General features: G+C 47.7%; 1 protein-coding gene and 1 non-coding gene across 4 annotated transcripts in view; one reads left to right on the top strand and one right to left on the bottom strand.

The window, feature by feature from the left end:
- The window catches only part of SEZ6L (seizure related 6 homolog like), a 187,569-nt gene extending 169,675 nt beyond the window's left edge, over positions 1-17,894 (top strand). Inside the window, exons 13-17 of one of the 3 annotated variants that reach the window (XM_043901500.1) lie at positions 4,859-5,053; positions 8,872-8,904; positions 11,755-11,863; positions 11,978-12,080; positions 14,617-17,894. In XM_043901500.1, coding sequence (XP_043757435.1) covers positions 4,859-5,053; positions 8,872-8,904; positions 11,755-11,863; positions 11,978-12,080; positions 14,617-14,646 — 470 coding nt within the window. In that variant the 3' untranslated portion in view covers positions 14,647-17,894. Of the gene's footprint in view, positions 1-4,858; positions 5,054-8,871; positions 8,905-11,748; positions 11,864-11,977; positions 12,081-14,616 lie in introns of all 3 variants that reach the window. The other 2 variants (XM_043901499.1, XM_043901498.1) reach the window with 2 other exon arrangements.
- Positions 17,895-21,119: 3,225 nt separating this feature from the next.
- On the bottom strand, positions 21,120-21,193 carry TRNAG-CCC. Its single transcript has one exon. It is a non-coding gene; the product is annotated as a tRNA-Gly (tRNA).
- Between the last annotated feature and the right edge of the window lie 1,016 nt (positions 21,194-22,209).

Raw genomic sequence — 22,209 nt, 5'->3', positions numbered from 1 at the left:
GTCTTGGGGTTGTTGTAATAATTAAAAGAGGTGGCGCTAATGGTAAAGAATCTGCCTGCCAATGCAGGAGATGCAAGAGACTCAGATTTGATCCCTGAGTCAAGAAAATCCCCTGGAGAAGGAAATGGCAACCCACTCCAGTATTCTTGCCTGGGAAATCCCATGGACAGAGGAGCCTGGCAGGCTCCAGTCCACGGGGTCACAAGGAGTTGGACACGACTGAGCGTCTAAGCATGTAGATAGAAAAACTCTAAGCAGTGCCTGACTCATGGGATGCTCTCAGTACATGTTGGCTGTTCTGATCAGTACTGTTGTCATCTTTAAGGATTTGGGGGAAATTAGAAATAATGTTTGCAAATCATCTGGTACAGAATGGGTGTTTGACTATTTTGGAAATTAATGGATTAAATGGTTAATTTCTTAACCACTCCAAGACACCAAAGCAGCAGCTCTGAGTCCAAACCCTTCAACGCTAAAGTTCTGGCTGGATGTTAAGGGTCTATTTCTATTTTGTAAAAATATTTATTTACCTCATTTTTTAAAAAATTCCACATATAAGTGATATCATATGATGTTCATCTTTGTCTGATTGACTTCACTTTGTATAATAATCTCTAGGTCCATCCATGTTGCTACAAATGGCATTATTTCATTTTTTCTTATGGCTGAGTAATATTCCATGGTTGGAGGAGGAAATGGCAATCCACTTCAGTATTCTTGCCTGGAGAATCCATGGACAGAGGAGCCTGAAAGGCTACAGTCCACGGGGTCACAGAGTCGGACGCGACTGAAGAGACTCAGCACAAACTCCCATGGCGTGTGTGTATACATGTGTGGTCAGTCACTCTGTTACTTCTGACTCTTTGCAACCCCGGGGACTGTAGCCTTCCAGGCTCCTCTGCCCATGGAATTTTCCAGGTGAGAATACTGGAGTGGGTTGCCATTTCCTTCTCCAGGGGATCTTCCCCACCCAGGGATTGAACCTGTGTCTCCTACATTGGCAGGTGGATTCTTCACCGCTGCGCCACCTGGGAAGCCCTAAAGAGATCACATCTTCTTTATCCATTCTTCTGCTGATGGACATTCAGATTGCTTCCATGTCTTAGCTATTGTAAACAGTGCTGCATGTATCTTTTTGAACTAGAGTTTTCTCCAGACGTATGCTCAGGCAGTGGGATTGCTGCGTCCTATGGTAACTCGGTGTTTAGTTTTTTAAGGAACCTCCATACTGTTCTCCATGGCGGCTTATTCCCACCAACAGGGCGGGAGGGCTTCCTTTTCTCCACCGCCTCTCCAGCATTTATTGTTGGTAGCCTTTGTGACGATAGTCATTCTGACTGGCGTGAGGTGGTCCCTTATAGTTTTGATTTGCGTTTCTCTAATAATTAGCGATGTGAAGCATCTTTTCCTGCACCTCTCGGCCATCAGTAAGTCTTTGCTGGCTGGATTTTAGAACCACCTGCGGAACTTTACGAAGAACACTCTGGGGGACTGATTAAAATACCTTAGGGGGCAGAGCCAGCTCACTGAATCACTGAGGGTGATTCTCCTGTGAAGCCAGGCAGAACATCTGGACACACCTCCCCCTCCTCTTCCTGCTGGCCGTATCGTCCTTTGCCTCCAGGTCTTAGAATTTGTCCTTTGTCACTTTCTATCTCCCCAGGGCCAGGAACAGTGACGGGCACACAGAAGGTGCTCAGTGAATTATTTTGTTATATTCATTAATCTGTTCATTTATGATGGAAAATTCCAGGGGAAGTTTGTGGGCGGGGAGTCTTCTGAGTTGCTACTGCCCCCTGCTGGCCACTCTCCTGCACTGCAGATGACACTCAGGAGTCAGGGGAACAGCTTCATTGCATTCCCTGGTTCAGGATCTCCTCTCTGAAGAGAGACCCTGGGGCTAGGGTCTCATCTGAAGGCTCAGCACAGGAAGAAGCCACTTCCCAGCTCGCGTGGTTGATGGAAGGACTCAGTTCCTTACCGCCGTCACCCTCAATGCCTTGCAACATGGCCGGTTGTTGCTCGGAAGACTAGAGTCTGCTAGCAAGACAAAACTACAGTCTTCGGTAACATCCTCACAGAAGTGGCAGCGCTTCTTCTTTGTTGTGATTTTATTGGTTGGAAGTGAGTCACAGGTCCCGCTACAAAGAGCATTAATGTAGCAGGTGAAAATTGTTAAGCTCTGTCCTAGCATTTCCACTGCACTCTCCTTTAGAGAGGAAGGGGAAGGGCATTTCAGGCAGAGGGAACAGCATCAAAAAAGCACAAATGGGTGAAATGGTGTAATCCACCTGGCATAATGTGACTAATTCGATGTAAAGCCAGGAACCAGCCAAGAGGAGGGCAAGAAGCCGATGGACAAAGTTCTAACAGCCCGGCCAGGAGCACCTGCCTCTTCCCCCAGTGGAGCAGAATCACCAGCTATGAAATAATAAGAGACCTGCCTACTCCATGTTCTAAGCTGAGGGCCTGAAGAGTCAGGTTGATGACAAGCTGGAGAATAATACCATTAAGTTGTAGAAATCACTCAGATATTACAGGAATCCTTCAGGTAAAAGAGACAGCATGTCATCTCTTCCAAGAAGTTTCGCTAATCAAGTGAGCCCCGAAAGCTGTTGACAGAAGCTGTTTTTCTGAAACACGGATGGCAGGTGCAGCTGTGATGTGTAAAGACCTGGGTCTTTATACGGCAAAGCAAGATCCAGAAGGAAAAAAATGTTTTAGGATTTGGCGTGGAGAAACTGAAACCTTTGTTCTCTGTGCGAATGCAAAGGGGCACTGCTCCTATCGAAAACGGGATGGAGGCTCCTCAGAAAGTTAAAGCTGGAATTACTATACGGTCTAGAAATCCCACTTCTGGGCATATACCACAGAATTGAAGGCAGTGTCTCAAAGAGGGTTTGTACACCCATGTCTGTATAATAGCATCTCACAGTAGCCAAAAGTGGAAGCCATTCAAGTGTCCATTGATGGGTGAATGAATAGAAAAGATGTGGTCTCTCTATACAAAGGAATATTCAGTTCAGTTCAGTTCAGTCACTCAGTTGTGTCCAACTCTTTGTGACCCCATGGACTGCAGCATGCCAGGCCTCCCTGTCCATCACCAACTCCTGGAGTCTATTCAAACTCATGTCCGTTGAGTTGGTGATGCCACCCAACCATCTCATCCTCTGTTATCTCCTTCTCCTCCTGCCTTCAATCTTTCCCAGCATCAGGGTCTTTTCCAATAAGTCAGTTCTTCGCATCAGGTGGCCAAAGTATTGGAGTTTCAGCTTCAGCATCAGTCCTTCCAATGAATATTCAGGAATGATTTCCTTTAGGATGGACTGGTTGGATCTGCTTGTAGTCCAAGGGACTCTCAAGAGTCTTCTCCAACACAGTTCAAAAGCATCAATTCTTCTGTGCTCAGCTTTCTTTATAGGCCAACTCTCACATCCATACATGACCACTGGAAAAACCATAGCCTTGACTAGACAGACCTTTGTTGGCAAAGTAATGTCTCTGTTTTTTCAATATGCTGTTTAGGTTGGTCATAACTTTCCTTCCAAGGAGTAAGCATCATTTAAGCATCATATTCCATGGAATATGACTCAGCCTTAGAAAGAAAGAAGATTCTGACCCATGCTACAGCATGGATGACTCTTGAGGACATCATGCTAAGTGCAGTAAGCTAGCCACAAAAAGGCAAATACTGTGTGATCCCAGTTACATAATGTTCCTAGAATAGTCACAGTCACGGAGACAGAAAGTAGAATGGTGGTTGCCAAGGGCTGGCTGGGAACAGCGATGGGGCGTCAGTGTGTGATGGGGACAGTTTCCATTTGGGAAGATGAAGAGTTCTGGACATTGCACAACAGTGGGAACGTATTTGACACTACTCAACTGTACACTTAAAATCGTTAAGATGGTCCATTTTATATTATAGATTTGACCACAGTTTAATTTTTTAAATAATAAACACGTTTTAGTGTTTCAGGATTTGTAGTCTTGTGTGCAAAGCAGTTTTCACTGGGTGTCCATTCCATCCAGGTACTGAAAAGGAGCTGTGTCACACGCTGGCCCTAGAATGGGTTAAACCAGCAGTTCAACTCTCCAGTAATTCTTAAGCTAGCAGGCATCATTTAAGATGCTCCTACTGTATATCTTGAGGTCACTTATGCTGCTCCTACTGTATACCAGGCCCTGAGCTTCGAGTATGCCTTAACAGCATTCAAGCATGCCTTGACAGGCTCTTCTCAAGTGAGAGAGACTGTTATTAAATACAGTACAGCGTAGGTAGTGTTGTGGTAGAAGAAGCACCCAAGAGACTAGTGACTCAATTAGGGGTAGGGGGCATCAGGGAAGGCTTCCTGGAGGAGGAGACATGAGGACTGAGTGTTGAAAGACAAGACTTACCCAGACTGGTTGAGCAGGTGAGGTGCAAGTTAAGAAGCAGGAGGAATAGTTCATAATTTACTGAGTCCATCATTTACTGAGTACCTACATTTCAAGGGCATGCTAAGCACTTATACACATTATCTTATTGAATCTCCCAAATCCCTATGAGATAGGTACTGCTACTATTTTACCATTGAGAGAACTGAGGCTCAGAGAGGTTGTGGCCCTTGCTGGAGGTCACACAGCTAGCAAGTAGCAGAACCCAGATTTTTAACCCAGATTCCACAGCTTAGTACATTATACTGTGCCCACGTGTGACCCAGGCCCAGAGAGGGAGAGGTGAATTTGAGACAGTTCAGTGCAAGGCAGGGTTGCAAAGAAACGATGCTGCAGAGCCTGGCCTCAGATCACCCTTGCCCTGAACGGGAAGCCCCAGAGGTTCGCATCATCTCATCAGAGCTCCTTTCGGCTTGCCCTTCAGCGGAGGAGTCCCTGGCCTGTGACAACCCAGGGTTACCGGAGAACGGGTACCAGATCCTCTACAAACGACTCTACCTGCCCGGAGAGTCCCTCACCTTCATGTGCTACGAGGGCTTCGAGCTGATGGGCGAAGTGACCATTCGCTGCATCCTGGGCCAGCCATCCCACTGGAACGGGCCGCTGCCCGTCTGCAAAGGTAAAGAACCCCGCCCCTCCCAGAGTCCTGGGGACCGAGGGATCCCGAGGTGCCGGGACTGACTTGCAGTGACTCTAGATTTGCTTTAAAAAGCCGAGCTACCGTGTTTCGCTACATCTAAGACACCACCGTTATTTTCTGCACCGCTGAGAAAGGAAATGGTTACCAATTAGACTATGACACCGTGCTTCTCTCTGCTTACATTTTTGTTTCTGCTTCCTAAATGAGCTTCGATATTTATCATAAAGGAGAGGCAGCCTGTTTTTGAGTCCTACTTGGACAGCGTGGCTTAAACATTTCCCGCCTCCTGCAGCCCCTTCTCACAACCACCTGTTTCCCGAGGGTGATGGGTATTCCCCTGTCGTCTCTGGGGTGTTCTCCCGAGATGCTCACCCGCATCTCCGAAGGCTGCTGGTCCTGGACTGACGGCTGCGCAGGCACAGGCATCGTGAGCGCCGCCTGGTGGCACCGATTGTAATATCCCGGCGATCGTAAGACACCCCCATCTCCGAGGTGGTTAAGAGGGGAAATGTATTTTAGAATCAGTGAACTCTTCCTAATCACTGAAATTAAGTTATGACGTACCTAGCGAGATTTGGATCCACTTATTCCATCTTTGAAGTGTGACATTCTTAATCGTATCCTAAATACATTCAATGCTGTAGGCAAGTGGATTTAACCTTTTAAGATATTAATGCCCTTTTTGAGAATCAGGCAGAAAGCTCTGAATTCTCTCCCCAGGGGAAGAGAAACCTACAGTTCTACATTTCTCCTTGGGAACCCATAACTTGAGCAGATCCCCAAATGCCCGTTCATGAAGTTCAGCGTTAGGGCTTAAAAATACTTCTCTGGCCAGAATTTCCACTTCTTGGTATAGGCACAGAATAAGTGAAAACAGGTATTCAGACCAACACTGGTACAAATGACCAGAGCAGTGTTATTCACAAAAGATGAGAACAACCCAAGTGTCCATCTGCTGGTGAATGGATAAGCGGAATGTGGCATATTCATGTTCAGTCATAAAAAGGAATGAAATACGAATCTGTGCTACAGTGCAGATGAACCCTCAAGAGGTTATGCTCAGTGAAAGAAGTCAGACACAGAAGTTTACGTATTATGATTCAAGTCGAGGGAAACACCCAGAATAAGTCAAGCCACAGAGCTGGGACTTGTAGTAGTACATCCCAGGGACTGGGGGGAGGAAGCGGTAACTGCGTAATTGATGCTGAGTTTCTGTTTGAGATGATGAAAAGGTTTTAGCACTAAACAGAGGTGATGGTTGTGCAACACTGTGAGTGTACTCAGTGTCCCTGAATTGGACACAGAATTCAAACGGTTAATTTTATGTTATGTGGATTTTACCCATGAAAAAAAGATTGTCCCCGAATCACCTCATGGAGGCCCCATGACTCTACTCTGAGATAGGTGAGCCATTTCACAGATGGGGACCGAGAGGCTCAGAGAGGTTAAGTGACTTTCCCTAAACCACACAGCTGGTAACAAGATAAATCTAGGATTTGCACCCACTTCTGCTAATGGTGAATTCCTTGCCTTTGAAACCCCACCAGGTTTGAGGTGGTCCTGGCCACTCAGGTAGGACAGACTGCTCACCAGGAAAGACACTGCCTTGGGAAATAATTGCCTCTGTCTCTCTGCTCCATTTCCACTCTTAAGACCTACCCCACCAATTCTGTAAGGGAATAATAAATCACTTCCTCTTCCCCAAATAAGTGAGGTTCATCACGTGTGGTCTGGAGTTGGAGAAATGACTGAGCACCTATATAAAGCCACCCCCTGGGACTCAGGGACCCCAGGCTCCAGCCTGGCTCTGCCCTGGACCACCTGTATGACCTTGGGTGAGCCCCGCCCCCACCCCCGACTTTGGTTTCCCTTTGTGTGAGATAACTGGGTAAGCCCAGGTCAGGGCTTCTAAGGGAGGTCAGTTCTGAGTGTTCATTGGAAGCAATGATGCTGAAGCTGAAGCTCCAATACTTTTGCCACCTGATGCAAAGAGCTGACTCATCTGAAAAGACCCTGATGCTGGAAAAGATTGAAGGCGGGAGGAGAAGGGGACCACAGAGGATGAGATGGTTGGATGGCATCACCAACTCAATGGAGATGAGTTTGAGTAGACTCTGGGAGTTGGTGATGGACAGGGAGGCCTGGCATGCTGTGGTCCATGGGGTCGTGAAGAGTCTGACACGACTGAGCGACTGAACTGAACTGAACTAACGTCAGGGCTTCTAAGGGAGAGTCAGTGGCTGGGTCAGCAGCATCAGAATCCTGGGGAACTGGCGAGAGTTTCAGACATCCATCCCCAAAGACGCCACCCTGGCAGTTCCAGAAAAGGGCCCAGGAAGCTGCCTTTTAGCATGTGCCCCCACCCCCCACCAAGGCCACTGATCACACTTGGCTCCACATCTCCTTCCATTTCTAAGGTTTCATGAAAGCTCACACCCCTACCAGACACGCAGTCAAGGCCCCATTCATGTCTTGGGTGGAAAACATCTGCCTTAATCTTCCCATTTTCCTAAAGCCCTGGCTCCAGAGATGGCTGGAGTCAGTGAGTGAGTTAGTACACTATTTTTTCAGCTGGTTTTGTTATCATCACTTGGTAATGATGGAAATCAGAGTCACTTTGACCAAAGCTCTAATTAGGAAGCCTTGGTATTAGGTAGGACGTGAGGATCGCTGAGCCTTTGGGGGGTCACCACTTCTCATTACCTTATCATACAATCTTTTCATCAAAGCCCTTCGCTCTGGGGGTTTGCATCCTTGAACCCCACCTAACTGGGTATATTTTTAAAAGAGTTTTTTGATGTGGACCATTTTTAAAATCTTTATTGAATTTATTACAATCTTGTTTCTGTTTTATGTTTTCGCTTTGGGGCCACAGGGCTCGCGGGATCTTAGCCCCCCAGCCAGGGATCAAACCTGCAACCCCTACATTGGAAGATGGAGTTTTAACCACTGGACCACCAGGGAAGTCCCTGTGTGGGTATATTTCTGTGCTCAGTTATCATGATGACTTAGATGCCAAAGCGTGAAGATGCCAGCCTCCAGCATCCTCAGCCTCCAGAGAAGTTGCACAGTGATTAAACAAAGTCCAGAGAATTCCAGTGTAAGGCAATGAATGAATGAAAATATGGAATATAAGTCCTGTATTCCAAATCAATATGAAATAACAGTGAAATTAGAAAGGTTCACATAAATGCATATTTCCAAGCAGGAGAACAGTGTCTCCTCCGGCTGGGCTGAGGACTGGAGATTTTTGTCTCACCCCTCACCATCCATCAGCCTTTGTCCAACACAAAAACACTGAAGAGATCAGAACTATGTAGTTAGAAGCAGAGGCCCGAGGAAGCCAAGCAGGATGGAGGAAATCCTGCCTCCATCGCTTAGAAGCTGTGTGGTGTCAGAGAAGTCACTTCCCTTCTCTGAACCTCTGTTTGCTCATCTGTTAAATGGAGATGATACTAATAAGTACCTAATGGGATTGCCGTGTTAAGCGCAAATATATATAAAGGTCTTGATGCCCAGTATCTGACATGTGGTGAGTATTCTGTGATTTCTGCCCTGTTCCTTTCATGTCTCATCTTCTCTAAGGAACATGGGGAGGGAATGAGGCCAGGCATTCCCACTAATTCCAGTAGCCCAAGATTTCAAACAAACAAAGAAATATAGCACTAACTTCAGCAAAGCAGGGCACGGACTTATGCACTTAAATGGGGGGTGGGGGAGCGGGGGGGGCACCTTCGTTTCATACAAGCAGAGTGAATTCACTTGGCACCGACCAGTGCTCCAATTTTCTCTTTCAGTTAATCAAGACAGCTTTGAACACGCCTTAGAAGGTGAGTCCCACGAAGAAAAACACCCCATTAACCAAGTTAATAGCAGAAAGCAAGGGAAAGCCCTTGGAGATTCTTATCCACATGCTTTAAAAGAAAGCAAAAATTCTGCCTTCAAATTGCTGAAGGTAATTGGAAAACAAATGATACTGTAAAGAAAAAAAAATCATTGCATTTGCAACTTACGGTCCTAACTATGACCCGAAAGAGATTAGACGCCAGTTCTGTTCATGATGACGAGTGGAAAACATCTGGGGGTCCACATGCCTGAGAACGACACGCTCCTCTTGTCAGACTTTTCAACCATGTGATGCTATTTGAGGAACGAAATCCAGGGACGCCTCACCTTTCACGCTGAACAGGCTTCTGGTTTCAGGAGGGAAACCTCTTCCCTGGGGGATGCTCTCTGATCTGGTTTTCCCTCCAACTTTTTCTTCCCCAAATATAGCTATCCCTGGGCCCCCGCCCCCTCCCCCGACCCCTTGTTTTTGTGTGTGTGTTTCTGGTTTTTGGCTGTGCTGTCTTTTGCTGCCCGCGGGCTTTCTCTAGATGCCATGAGCGGAGGCTGCTCTCTGGCTGCGGGCACAGGCTCTAGGGTGTGGAGGCTCGGTTTCACAGTTGAGGCACACGGGCTTAGCTGCCCCACAGCATGTGGGATCTTCCCAAACCCAAGAGCAAACCCTGGCCCCTGCATTGGCAGGCAGATTCTTAACCAAGGGGCTGCCAGGGAAGTCCCTGTTTTCTATTCTTTTGTTAGAAATTACCAAGCGAGATTTACTAATGGGGAACAGATGCTAAAAGAGATGCAGGATTTTGTCGTCTTTTCCCTTTTCAACCCCTCTTATATGTAAAATGTTCTGTTCTATATAACCTTTATCTGGTTTGGTCCAAAACCACTCACTGAGCTGTCAAGTCAGAAAAAAATAACACTGTTTTGTTTAAAAGAAAGAAAAAAGTTTTAGGGCTTCGCTGGTGGCTCCGTGGTAAAGACTCCGCCTGCCAGTGCAGGAGACACAGGTTCGCTTCCTGATCCAGGAAGATCCCACGTGCTCTGGAGCAAGTCAGCCTGTGCTCACGACTACTGAAGACGGTGCTCCCTAGAGCCTGTGCTCCACAACAGGAGAAGCCACACAATGAGAAACCCACACGCCGCAACTAGAGAGAAGCCTGTGCCGCGACAAAGACCCAGCGCAGCCAAAACAAATCAACTGTCTTTTTAAGTTTAACCAGTTGGATGGTTTCTAAATTATTGTTGGAGCTGCTTGTCTTTCTGACAATACGCAGTTCACGTATAATCTGGGGCGGTGGGAATTACATGTCATGAGTTGCATTCTCTTGCAACAGATGACATTTTAATCCAAGCAGATGGAACTGGGGCTCCGGTGTGTATAGGAACAGAGCCTGTATTAGCCAGTCCGCTGGAAAAAAGAGGGCATTTATGCTGTTAGTCTCGACTCAGGCCCTTCCTTTGGTGTCTTCCACCAACCAGTGAGCCGGGAGAACGTCTCAAAGGCCTGGGTTGCTCAGAGGGCATGATGCCACTGTGATGTTCTCTGCTCACGCATTTATCGTAGGTATTAAAATTGATTTTTCAGGCCCAAACAGTGGCAGTTAATGGATTATAGATTGGCATGCAGCCGAGCTCTGTCAGACGTGGCCACAGAGAATGGCAGAGGAAAACAGAGGTCAAGTGTCCAAAAGGGATGTGGGGCTTTGCTGGGAAAACACCCCCACCCCCCTTCGCCCCCACCATGAATTATGATTTTGTCGTTGTTCAGTCGCTCAGTCATGTCCAGCTCTTTGCGACCCCATGGACTGCCGCACGCCAGGGTCCCCTTACTTCACTTTCTCCCAGAGTTTGCTCAAACTCCTGTCCATTGAGTGGATGATGCCATCCAACCAGCTCATCCTCCGTCAGTTACGACAGTTCTTGTGATTTCTGCAGACTCCTGGGAGGTAGTGGGAGGCTCCAGGTGAGGCCGAGAGGGTTACCTGGGAGTGTGCAGCCGTGGCCTCTGAGAAGCAAACCTGAGTTGTCTCAGTTGGGGTGTCAGGCATGGGGTGTGTGGGTACCGAGCGCTGGCCTGGCTGCCCAGCGCCCTCTGCTGGTGAGTCTGATTAAGCAGATCTGGGAGGGACCTGCCATTCTAGACACGACCCTGTCTTCTCCACTGAAGTCGAGCAAATCTGCCTTTCCAGTTAGCACGTTGCGAGTTTTCTTCAAGTCTTCCCTTGGATTGGGTTTTAACCACATTTTAACTTTTAATCGCCTCGCCCCTCCTCCCCCGGAAGAAAATGAGGTGAAAGTGAGAGTGAAAGATACTCGGTCGTGTCCAACTCTTTGCGACCCCATGGACTGTACAGTCCATGGATTCTCCAGGCAAGAATACTGGAGTGGGGAGCCTTTCACTTCTCCAGGGGACCTTCCCAACCCAGGGATTGAACTCAGGTCTCCCGCATTGCAGGCAGATTCTTTACCAGCTGAGTCAGAGGGAAGCCCAAGAATACTGGAGTGGGTGGTATATCCCTTATCCAGGGGGTCTTCCCGACCCAAGAATCAAACCAGGGCCTCCTGTATTGCAGGCGGATTCTTTAGCAACTGAGCTGAGTGAAAAGCGTGTAACCCTCGGTGGTGTCTATGACCACCCATCCAGCGTTGAGTCTGGGCTCTGTTGCAAAGGACCAGCCCCGTTTCCTCCAGTCTCTGCCTCTTCTCCCTTCTGGAGCCAGCTCTCCAGTGAGGAAGGCTTTCACCCACTCCGGCATTAGCTCCTGGAGTGGGTGCAGGGCTGGGAGGGCGGGGGCCCCGCCCTGGGCGCCGGGTACCCTCACCGGCTGTGTGTTTAGTAGCAGAAGCGGCAGCAGAGACGTCTCTGGAAGGAGGAAGCATGGCTCTGGCTATCTTCATCCCTGTCCTCATCATCTCCTTACTGCTGGGAGGAGCCTACATTTACATCACCAGGTACGGCGGGGCTCCAGGTGGGCGTGGGGGCTCTCAACCCCCTCAACGACCGGCAAGCTGAGGCCTCCCCGTCCAGGAAGAGTCACTTCTCTCCCCTTGACCGCCTCTCTCCAGATGCCGCTACTACTCCAACCTCCGCCTGCCTCTGATGTATTCCCACCCCTACAGCCAGATCACCGTGGAGACCGAGTTCGACAACCCCATCTACGAGACGGGGGTGAGTCGGTCTCCCTTCTCTCCCCGGGATCTCCCTCTTTGCTCTGAACTCACAGACATCAAAACAAGAGGTTTAATTTCCTTTTGCTCACCATGCCGCTGACAGAAAGGCATGGCCAGAGGCTCACCCCCACCAGAACCCCTAATGAGGTAACTGCTGCCCTTTGGGGGAGCTAATGACAAGCCTATAAGTCTGTTCATTCTCAGCAGAAGGGTCACAGAAAGAAGGGGCTGTACCAGATATCCATGGAGGGATGGCTGAGATGGGTCACAACCCAGCAGTGGCCTGGTGGCAGTGGGCAGCGTTCCCAGACATCTTATTAAACTCCATTCCTTACTGAGCGGCAGTATGCACGTATCTACACATCTTAGTGGCAGGTCTTGTGTTGGAACTAAGGACACAGCTGAACCAAACAGACACAGTCCTTCCATTAATGAGCTTATAATCTCACAAAGGAGACAGATATCAAAATAGTAATAGCCATAGGAGTGTTATGGGCCAGGCACTTTAGATGTATAATCTCCTTGAATCCTTGTAACTCTTTGTGTTAGAGTCTCCTGTTATTCCTCATTGACTGGTGAGGACACTATGGTTCAGGGAGAGGAAAAATGATTTGGTCGAGGTTGTCCACAGTCAGAACACAGAACCTGCAGCCAGGATGCAAACTCTGATTCCATTCATCATTATACTCCCCCTTCTCCCCTTGAATGTCAAACAGTCAAATATCCCAGTGAATATATTAACTGCAACAAACAATCATTTTTAAGGGCCATGAAAGAAATTGGATGGGGTGCTCTGAGTATATGATTGGGGGAGGGCACCTGGAGGAGGTGGGAGAAGGCATCTCTAAGAAAGTGATGTAAAACTGAGACATGTAAGGAGGGTAAGACTTAGACGATGGTTGGAGAAGATGCCAAGAAGACGGGAGAGCACATGCAAAGGTCCAGGGGCATGTATGAAGAACCAGAAGATACTCATGATTCTGTAGAATCTCAGCCCTTCAAATTCACTATGTGATGGTGTACAGTTGTCTCCCAGTGTTTGCGGGGCATAAACTTGACTTGTTCCTTGTCCCTGCTAACCTTCCCGCACTCCCACTTACTCTGAGCTCCTGCACTGGTTATTGATTGATGTGTGGCAATATTATTGCAAATTTAGGAACCTGAAAAGGCACCCATTTATTACCCCATAGATTGCATAGGTAAGGAGCCCAGGAACAGCTTATTCAGGTCCTCTCTGCCAGGACTCACAGGCTACAGTCAAGGTGTCAGTCAAGGCTATGTTCTCATCTGAGGCTTGACTGTGGAAGGATCACATCCAAGCTCACATGGTTGCTAATAGCATCTAGTTCCTTGCAGGTTGTTGGACTGAGGGGCTCAGTTTCTTGTAGAAGTCAACCTCACTTCTTCTCCATGTGTCCCTCTCATAGAGCGACTCACAACGTAGAAGCTTGGTTTTTCAAAATCAGAGAGAGAGAGAGAGAGTCCCCTTGCAAGAGGAAGCCACAGTCCTATATAATATAAAATATGGAAGTGACATCCTAGCACCTTTTCTGTATTCTGTTGCTTAGAAGCAAATCATAGGTTCTGTCCACAGTTAAGGGGAAGGGATCATTACAAGAATGTGAAAACCAGGAGGGTGGGGATCATGAGGACCACCCTGGAGTCTGCCCACCACAGTCTCATCTACCATGAAACACAGACAGAATTGCTTATCTGTGTTGACCCAGTGGGAAATACAGACCTCCATTAAAGCATATGACAGCAGACCCTTCTGGGTCCAAGCCTCTGACTTCCTGTATCTCCCTTCTCTGCCCTGGGAGCCTGGAGTATATCACATACACTCAATGAATATTGGAGAAATGGAACTGATTGCTGCCTACATGTTGTGGTCATTTTAGATTTGGTGCTAGTAAGACAAAGTCATATGTTATTTTACACATATGTAGCTTGTTTCTGAATCCTCAGAAGGTCAAGCTGATGAAAAACAGTACTTTAGAAAGTAGACCTTATTAAGACTTATGTGTATCATTATGTGTATTAGACTTATGTGTATCAGTCATCTAGAACTATGATAATGCTGAGTAATGAACACCCCCTAAAGTCAGTTGCTCAAAGGAAAAACCATTAATTTGCTCATCAGTCCATGGGACAATGTTTTTGGCTAGTTTCAGCTGGGCAGTAGTCCTGGGTCAGCAGCCCTCAGGTACACATCTGGAACTGGCTTGTTGGCCAGTGACCCAACTCTGCTGTCCAGAAGTCTCATCTTATCAGCATCTTGACGGTGCTAGAGGCCATCAAGGCATGCTCCGCTTATGTTGATGGCAGAAGGGCAGACACAGGCAGAAACACACATGCACTCTTCAAGCCTCACTTTACCATAACCCACTGGCAAAAGCAGGTCAAGGTCAGAGTCAAGAGCACTGCAAAGTCCTCTGTCCAGTGTCAGATACAGAGAGGAGTGAAGATCCAGAACCACACCATGAGTCACTCTGCCACACAAGGGGTCACCAGATCTGTGCTTCTCTCTCGCGCAGGAAACCAGAGAGTATGAAGTTTCCATCTAGAGAGAGCTCCACGTGAGACGGGAACTTACAAATACGAACTCAACTACAGCCTCCTCGAGAGACTCATCCAGAGACCATGTGGCATTTGATGGAAACCCCGGAGTGTCGGCTGGCTTTTCTTTAGACTCTTTACTGGAGACTTACTGTTTTCTTCGCTGTATTTATTATATTTAAAATCGAGTTTAGGTGTGTGGTCGGATGTATTGCAGCTGCAGCCAAATTCGTGGCACAGCCTCAGTCGTGAAGGCGGGTAGAGGACCTGTAAAATGGCAAATGCAGCAACTGAGGGAAGAGGGGGAAAAATAAACAGAACACAACAGGCTGTCTCCCATAAGCAACTATGGCTGCATCAGATTGCATGCATCTTCAGGATCCATGCCCATGGTGTTTTCGTACAAATCTAAGTCCCAAGGTTAGGTTGGAAAGGGGTATTTCTTGTTGGATTAACTGGGGTTGGAATTTGGCATAGAGACTTAAACAGCTCTGCTCCAAAATCAGTCTGCGTCCTTCCTTCCAATTTCCCGGGCTTCTCAAAGGACTCACCCCAACCCTTCCCTCCCATGGCCCCTCTGAGGGCAGCAAGGTTGTTCCATGAACATTCTCTTTCACCACCCCAGCCTCCCTGGCTGCTGTCAAACTAAGAAAATGTTTTCTTTCTATAAAGGTGACAGATGACAAAGGAAAGTTTTCAGAGAAGATGAGCGATTTGAGTTCCAGAGAAGAACTGGATGAGGGGGATCACTGGGTAAGGGAATGGAGTGGATAAAATGTTCTTTTCCGTGACCCTCTTCCAGTGATGAAAGAGCAGGTAATTTATGCCTCCAGGGCCAGAATCGATCACCGTGTTCAGCAAGGCCACCCTCAAGCTGTGATGATTGATCCGCGTGCTTTGGAGGCATGAGGAATGTTGCCAGGATAGTTACAAGGGCGTGGGGTTGCAGGGGAGGAATCCAGGGGTGAGCCCTGACTCCCCCCGAGGACGCTGGAGTGCCAGAGCCCTTAAAATAGTGGAGATTCAAGTAAGGGGGCACCTTCAGAAGACCCTTACATTTAAGTATTTTGGAGGGAGGGTCCCATAGAAAGAAACTGCTTTTCTGTTCTCCAAAGCTCTGCCCAGATGTTGAATGGTGGTGTGAATGCTTGACCATGGAGGTGCTTAGGAAGAGGAACAGGGATTTAAAACCCCCACGGCATCCTCATCACACGATTCAAACTCCAGTGAGAAGGGGAGAAGTTTCAGGCCAGAAAGGGATTCTCAGCAGTTCACTAATCCTGTGAGCATCCTGGCATTTTATCAGGGTTCTTTGCCCCACCCCAGTAGGACTGGTGAGCGTGTGATTATCGGGAAGACTTTTTTTTTCCTAAATATAGGTGTAAAGAGAAGGTGAGGGGTAAGGATGCTCGGAAGTAATAGCCCACGTGAGGCTAGTTCATCTCCCAAGTGATGGCCGGTGGCTCAGAGAGGCGCACCGGCCTGGTCGCTTTGGGGGTCCTCTTTGGCACCTTCTCATGCTCTCTAGGATTGTTTTAAATCAGCCAGTTTTCAAACATGAAAAGGCTTTTCAGGCTGCCCTGCCTTTGGGGCAATGGCCTGGAGTCCGTCTCTTGGAAGCTTGCTTAGAAAGCCTCTGAAACAGAATACAGCAGTTGGCTTGGCAGACACACAGACACATACACCCTCCTCCCAGCAGGACCGTGGACCTCGGTCTCGGGGGGTCCGAGGCCCACTATACTTTCCTTCTGCCAGAAAAGGATCCTGCATACTTGCTCCTTCCAGCATGCACTTGTGGTGCACAGCAGGGGGTCATAAAAGGCTGCCTTCCAGCGGCCCAGAGTCCACCTCATTCTGTGAAAGAACCAGAGGAGAGATGTTCCAGACCATTGGTGAGCAATATCATGTCTGGAGAAACAGCAGCAATGCAAATAATGCAAACCCTTAAAAAAATTTTTTTTAAAAGGCAGAATCCAATCGTTGCTTTGATATCTATTTGTGGCTGATTTAGCCCTAACCTTGGGTCATCCAGAATGAAGAAGTCTATTAATGACATTTAATATTAGAACAGACTATGGTTATGTGAACACTAAACATTTGCCTTTCATAAAGACTGACAAAAAATAAAATCTTTATTCTAACCCCGTTCCCTAAAACTGGCCAAGCCATGGCCTAGGCGTTCTTATTGGCTGTTGGAAGGAGTAGAGAGGTGGAGTTTTGTTTTCCTTTTTTTTTTTTCCAGGATTCCAATGTATCAGTTCTGTCTTAGTAGTACAGCTCCTGTAGCCATGTTTTACAAGTTTAAGCCAAAAGTTGGATCATGCAAGCTTGACAAGGTATACTGTGATTGAAGGACAGGTTGGTGTCTATTTTTCTTTTTCAAATATCTGAATGTGTCTTTGTAATATGTCAAGGTGAAACAAATCATGAGAGCCGTGCCAAAAATCTACCAGGCATCTCACTTCAGCTCCTGTCATGTCTGTTTTTCTAAGATCAATGTTAAAATCCGCTGGGATTAAATATTTTTGAATAGGCTACAATCCTGAGAAACTCGAGAATGGACTGAACCTTCCTACAAGCTACCCTTTGTAAAACATCGGGGAAATACGTTTACAGAGATTTCGAGCTTCAAAGAATGCATGTGATGGTGTGTATTACATGCTACTTCGTATAAGCTGTATCTGCCAGCTATCACCTTGTGCTTTAAAAAGGCACACACTCAACTCTCTTCAGCTTGGAACTCATCCTTCTGCTTTTTTCAGGGGTAGAGGGTAGTATTATTTAGCCAATATAAGTATTCTGGTCGCTACTTGATGGCCATCCTTGCTTAGTTCCACAGACATGCTTTAAAAAATTATCTTTTGAAGCCAGCTCCTTGGAGAGCCTGCAGAACCTAAGGCTGATAGCTTTGGAAACTGCCAAACAGCCCAGCAGGAAACGACGTGGCTGCATGACCCAAATGGTTGTATGCGGGATTTGGCAAACACATGGGTAGATTGAGGCTAAGCGTGAGCCTTGGGTAAAAATGACCTTTTCTTTGGGGTCGACCCAAAGGGTCTGACTTTCCTACGCTTTTTGAGGTCACTGGGTCATTTGAGGCCAGGTTTTATTGTAGGTAGGCTTTCTCCTGGGGAGTTTTCATTTCCATTTTTTTTTTTTTTGCCCAAATTAAACACAAAACAAACTTTCTAAGCTAAAATAATGAAGTCATTTTCCACTTTGTATATATTGATGCTAATAAAACAAATGAAAAAGAGTCAAAGTTACAGGGGTTTTGTTATAAACACTCCAGGATGGCACCGAGGCAACTGTTTCCTGCTTCTGGGGATTTGATTGGGGTGACACATACTGACACTTTGATGCCAAGGCAGGACTGCCAACTCGGGAGTGGTTCTGGGAAGGTGCAGAACAGTGTGTCCACTGCCATCATCAGGCACACCACCATCCAGGACGCACCAATAGCATCCATGCCTAACAGCAGGAGAACAGAGATGGTCCAGCTCAAGCCCAGCAAATTCTCCATCCTCCACCTTTGGTTCTCTCTGGATTGGAAGATGCCCACCTGCCTAGGTGGGGGTGATCTTCGTAACTCAGTTTCCCAATTCAAATGCTAATCTCTAGGGGAGACACCCTTACAGACTCACCTAAAAATGAAGTCTGGCCAGCTATCTGAGCATCCCTTAGCCCAGTCAAGTTGACACATACAGTTTACCATCACTAGCCTGTCTGCATTTGACAAAGCGATGCTCCGGGTGGTACCCAGAAGAAAGTAAAGGAATCCTGATAGATGACCGCAAGCCACGATTCGTGCCAAGAATGACAAGTGCCGGGAGGAGCCAGGTGCGGCGGGGGGTTGGAGGTGAGCGATCAAGGTGATTTTAGAGGAGTAGAGCCATACTGGGCTGCTGGGGAATCCTCGGCGCAGAGGGAGGCCGATGAGAGTTCGTCCTCTTTGAAGGACAAAGCCAGGGTGGCTGGAAGGTGGAGCGAGAGGGTTGCTTGGCGGGAGGGGGACGGAGAGGTGGGAGGGGGCAGACCCTCAAGCAGGGAGACAGGACTGGACTCATGTTTAATATTCTCTCTGGCGGCCACGTGGGGGATCGAATCCAAAGTTTAAGTAATTCTCAAGGATTAGGGGAACAGGGTCTCCAGGGTCGCTCTAGATCTCAGGGACAACCCACAACAAATGGAGAAAGGGCTGGGGAGGCACGTGTGGCAGCATCCCTGCGGAGGTGGGGGCGTGTTCCTTCCTCGCAGCTGTCCAATCATCTTCCGCGATGAAACGAAGGGGCGGGGCTTCTGATACGCCCTCTGGGTGAGAAGCTTCCTAGGGGGCGGGGCCGCTGGCGGGACCAGGGTGGGGCTGACTCCTCCTATAGGCCTGTCAGTCAATCAGTCCTGGAACAGAGACGCGGAGGAAGGACAGACAAGATAAAGGTAGTGTGCCTAGGATACTTTCGGAAACCGAGAGTCTGTTTGCCAGGCCCGACTGCCTGCAGGTGTAGAACAATAGTGGCGAGACAAGAACTCCCCCGGGACTGGAACCCACCCGCACTAGTAAATGCGCTCCAGACAGGCTAAGCAGGATGGGCTGCCTTGGGCCAGGAGCGAGACCCGAAGGCAGTGACCAGTGAGACCCCTGCCGGGATAGCATAGGAACAATAACAGAAAGGAAATCGCACGCAGTGACTATAGTCACTAGCGTTTGTTGACTGCGTGCTATTTCTTTTTTTTTTTTTTTTCTCTACATTTTAAATTTCTTGTTGTTTCATCGCTCAGTCCTGTCCAACTCTTTTGGGATCCCATGGGCCATAGCCCGACAGACTCCTCTGTCCATGGGATTTCCCAGGCAAGAATACTGGAGTGGGTTGCCATTTCCTTCTGCAGGGGATCTTCCCGACCCAGGAATCGAACCCACATCTCCTGCATTGACAGGCAGATTCTTTACCACTGAACCACCAGGGAAGCCCTCTCTCTTTTGGGTTTCCTAGTTATTTGATTCTCTTTATAGTAAAATTACTGTCATTCTCCTCTTACAGATGTGGCGTCTGAGGCTCAGAGAGGCCGAGTCACTCGCCCAAGTCCACACAGCTCGTCCATGAGGGAAGGGGACGCAGGAGGTCCGGCTCCTGGTCCATGTCCAGGGCAGGAATGCCTGCAGGCCAGCCTGAGCAGTGCTGCCCCCTCCTGGAGGGCTTTTAAGCCGCCAAGCAGGCTTTTATCCCCTGGACGCCCTGAATGCAGTGTCAGCCTCACTTGGCTCTGCCCCAGGAGGTGTTTGGCTGGACTCAGCAGTGGTGAGGAGCTGGAGCTCTGAGTCTGAATCTTGACTCAGTCAATGATAAGCAGCGTATTGGGGTGAGGGACCCCAACAGGGAGGAGATGTCTTTCTACATCATTGTGAAGCTCCCTGGTATGGGGCTTCTACATCCCTGTATGTGGGAGGAAGCGTTACTGTCTTAAAAGTGATAGAATGTTGGGGCAGACACTGAAAGTTACCCTATCCAATGTCTGTTTCTCTGCTCTCTGCTAACAGAACTTCCGTTTTGCTCACAGCAGCGATGAGCCCATCTTCCAACAACAGGTCATGGTTGGTTTCAATTATGATAATCCTGTTACCCATTTGCCTAGCCTCCCTTGGTGTTAGGGTTGATCTTCTAACTCCTTCTGGTCAACAAGCATTAGCTGAAGTTGGCTGTGTGTGTGTGTGTGTGTGTGTCTCTGGGGAGGGAGGGTTGTCTAAGAAAGTCTTTGCCTTTCTGGGAAGAGGGGACAGACTCAGCTAATACAGCACCAACACCCCCCTCCTCCCTGTTCCCTCCTTTCTGAACCCAGTCATGATGCTTCAGGACTTGAGTGTCCATCTTGCAATGGAAGACTCCAGCAGGAGGACAAAGGCAGGACACTAAGAATGGACAGACACTAAGTGGACAGAAAACTCTGGGCCTCTGATGGCGCCAACATCCACCTACCTGTCCCAAGAATAATAATGCATGAAACCACCTCCATGAACACAGGTGATGGTTCTGTATGTTCAGAAACTGTATAAACAGAGAAAATATTTCACCCAAGCAGAACCTAAAAGCAAAGATAAGGTATGAATGCCACTTTCTGGAAAGTTCTATCAACGTTTCAGCTCCTGTGCCCCCACCAACCTTCCATTCCAAGTCTCTCGCCTCCCGCCCTTGTCTTCCCTCTTCTCCCCATCTTTATCTCTCCATGTTATGAGCCTGTCCAAGATTTACTAACGTTCTGACCTAAAAGATGGCACAGGACAGAAAAAATAGTTTTAACATGAATTTCATGGCTTACAAGTTTTAAAGACCTATTTTTTATTTCCTCACATTTCTAAGGTTTTATTTACATTCAACTAAGAAATACCTATTTTATTTATTTTTTAACATACAACTTAAAAAAAACCCAATAAAAGTCCTTTATCCATTTTTATTTTTGCCACACCCTATGGCAGGTGGGATCTTAGTTCTCCAACCAGGGATCGAACCTGTGGCCCTCTGCATTGGGAGTACAGAGTCTTAACCACTGGACCACCAGAAAGTCCCAGAAATTCCCATTTTAAGACAATGCTATTAATACTACTGTTGGCAACATCGTTGCCTGACACATACAGGCATTCTTAAATATTTGTGAGGAAAGAATATCAACCAAAGTATGACTGGTTGCAAGGGTCTGAGTAGCTTTCAACCACCAGGTGGCAACCTCCGCCTGGCTTTAGTTGAAGGTCTACCTAATCCTAAAGAAACAGGCACGCTTCACTGCCTGTGGGTCATTCCTTTTGGACAAAGTCATCCGATGAGATGCATTGTTTCTGATACAACGGTTTTCAATTTGAAGGAAGAGTGCACTGCCCTTGACTCAACAGAGAAAGAGAAACAAACCTCACTGGTTCTTCCTCCTTGCCCATGAAACAGACCTGGGCCAAAGGTGTCATGGTTAAAAAATGAGCTCACCTTGGACCCACGGCTCATGTAGTTTCACCCTAAACGGCTCTAAGTTCACAGAGTGCCAGTCACTCAGCTGGGTCCGACTCTGCGACTCCAGGGACTTAGCCTGCCGGGCTCTTCTGTCCATGGGATTCTCCAGGCAAGAATACTGGAGTGGGTAGCCATTCCCTTCTCCAGTGGATCTTCCCAACCCAGGGATTGAACCCAGGTCTCTTGCATTGCAGATTCTTTGCCATCTGAGTCACCAGGGAAGCCTGGTGAGAATCGAACTGTATTAACAGTCCCTCAAGGAAACTGAGGGTGAGGCATATCTGCCAAGGAAATGTATTTAAAATCCTCTGTCTCCAGTTCTGTCCCCAAGAGTCTCACATCCCTGGGCACCTGTCCTCATCTCTTTCCCTCCCTAAACTTCAGCGTGCTCTCCCACTCATAGAACTGGGGCCCACTGCTCACCACCCCCACCCCCTAGCAGACATCTTATTTCCTTCCACATAGGGTCGCCGAATTTAGAAAATAAAACTCTAGGACACCAGTTAAATTTGAAAATCAGATTTTTAAATATATGTAAATCTGTAGTGTAAGTAAGTTCTGAGTCTGTGAGCACCTGGC

This window comes from Cervus elaphus, chromosome 5 (genome assembly GCF_910594005.1).
Source record: "Cervus elaphus chromosome 5, mCerEla1.1, whole genome shotgun sequence".
NCBI classification, from domain to species: Eukaryota; Metazoa; Chordata; class Mammalia; order Artiodactyla; family Cervidae; genus Cervus; species Cervus elaphus.
This window is presented reverse-complemented; position numbering and strand designations above follow the sequence as displayed.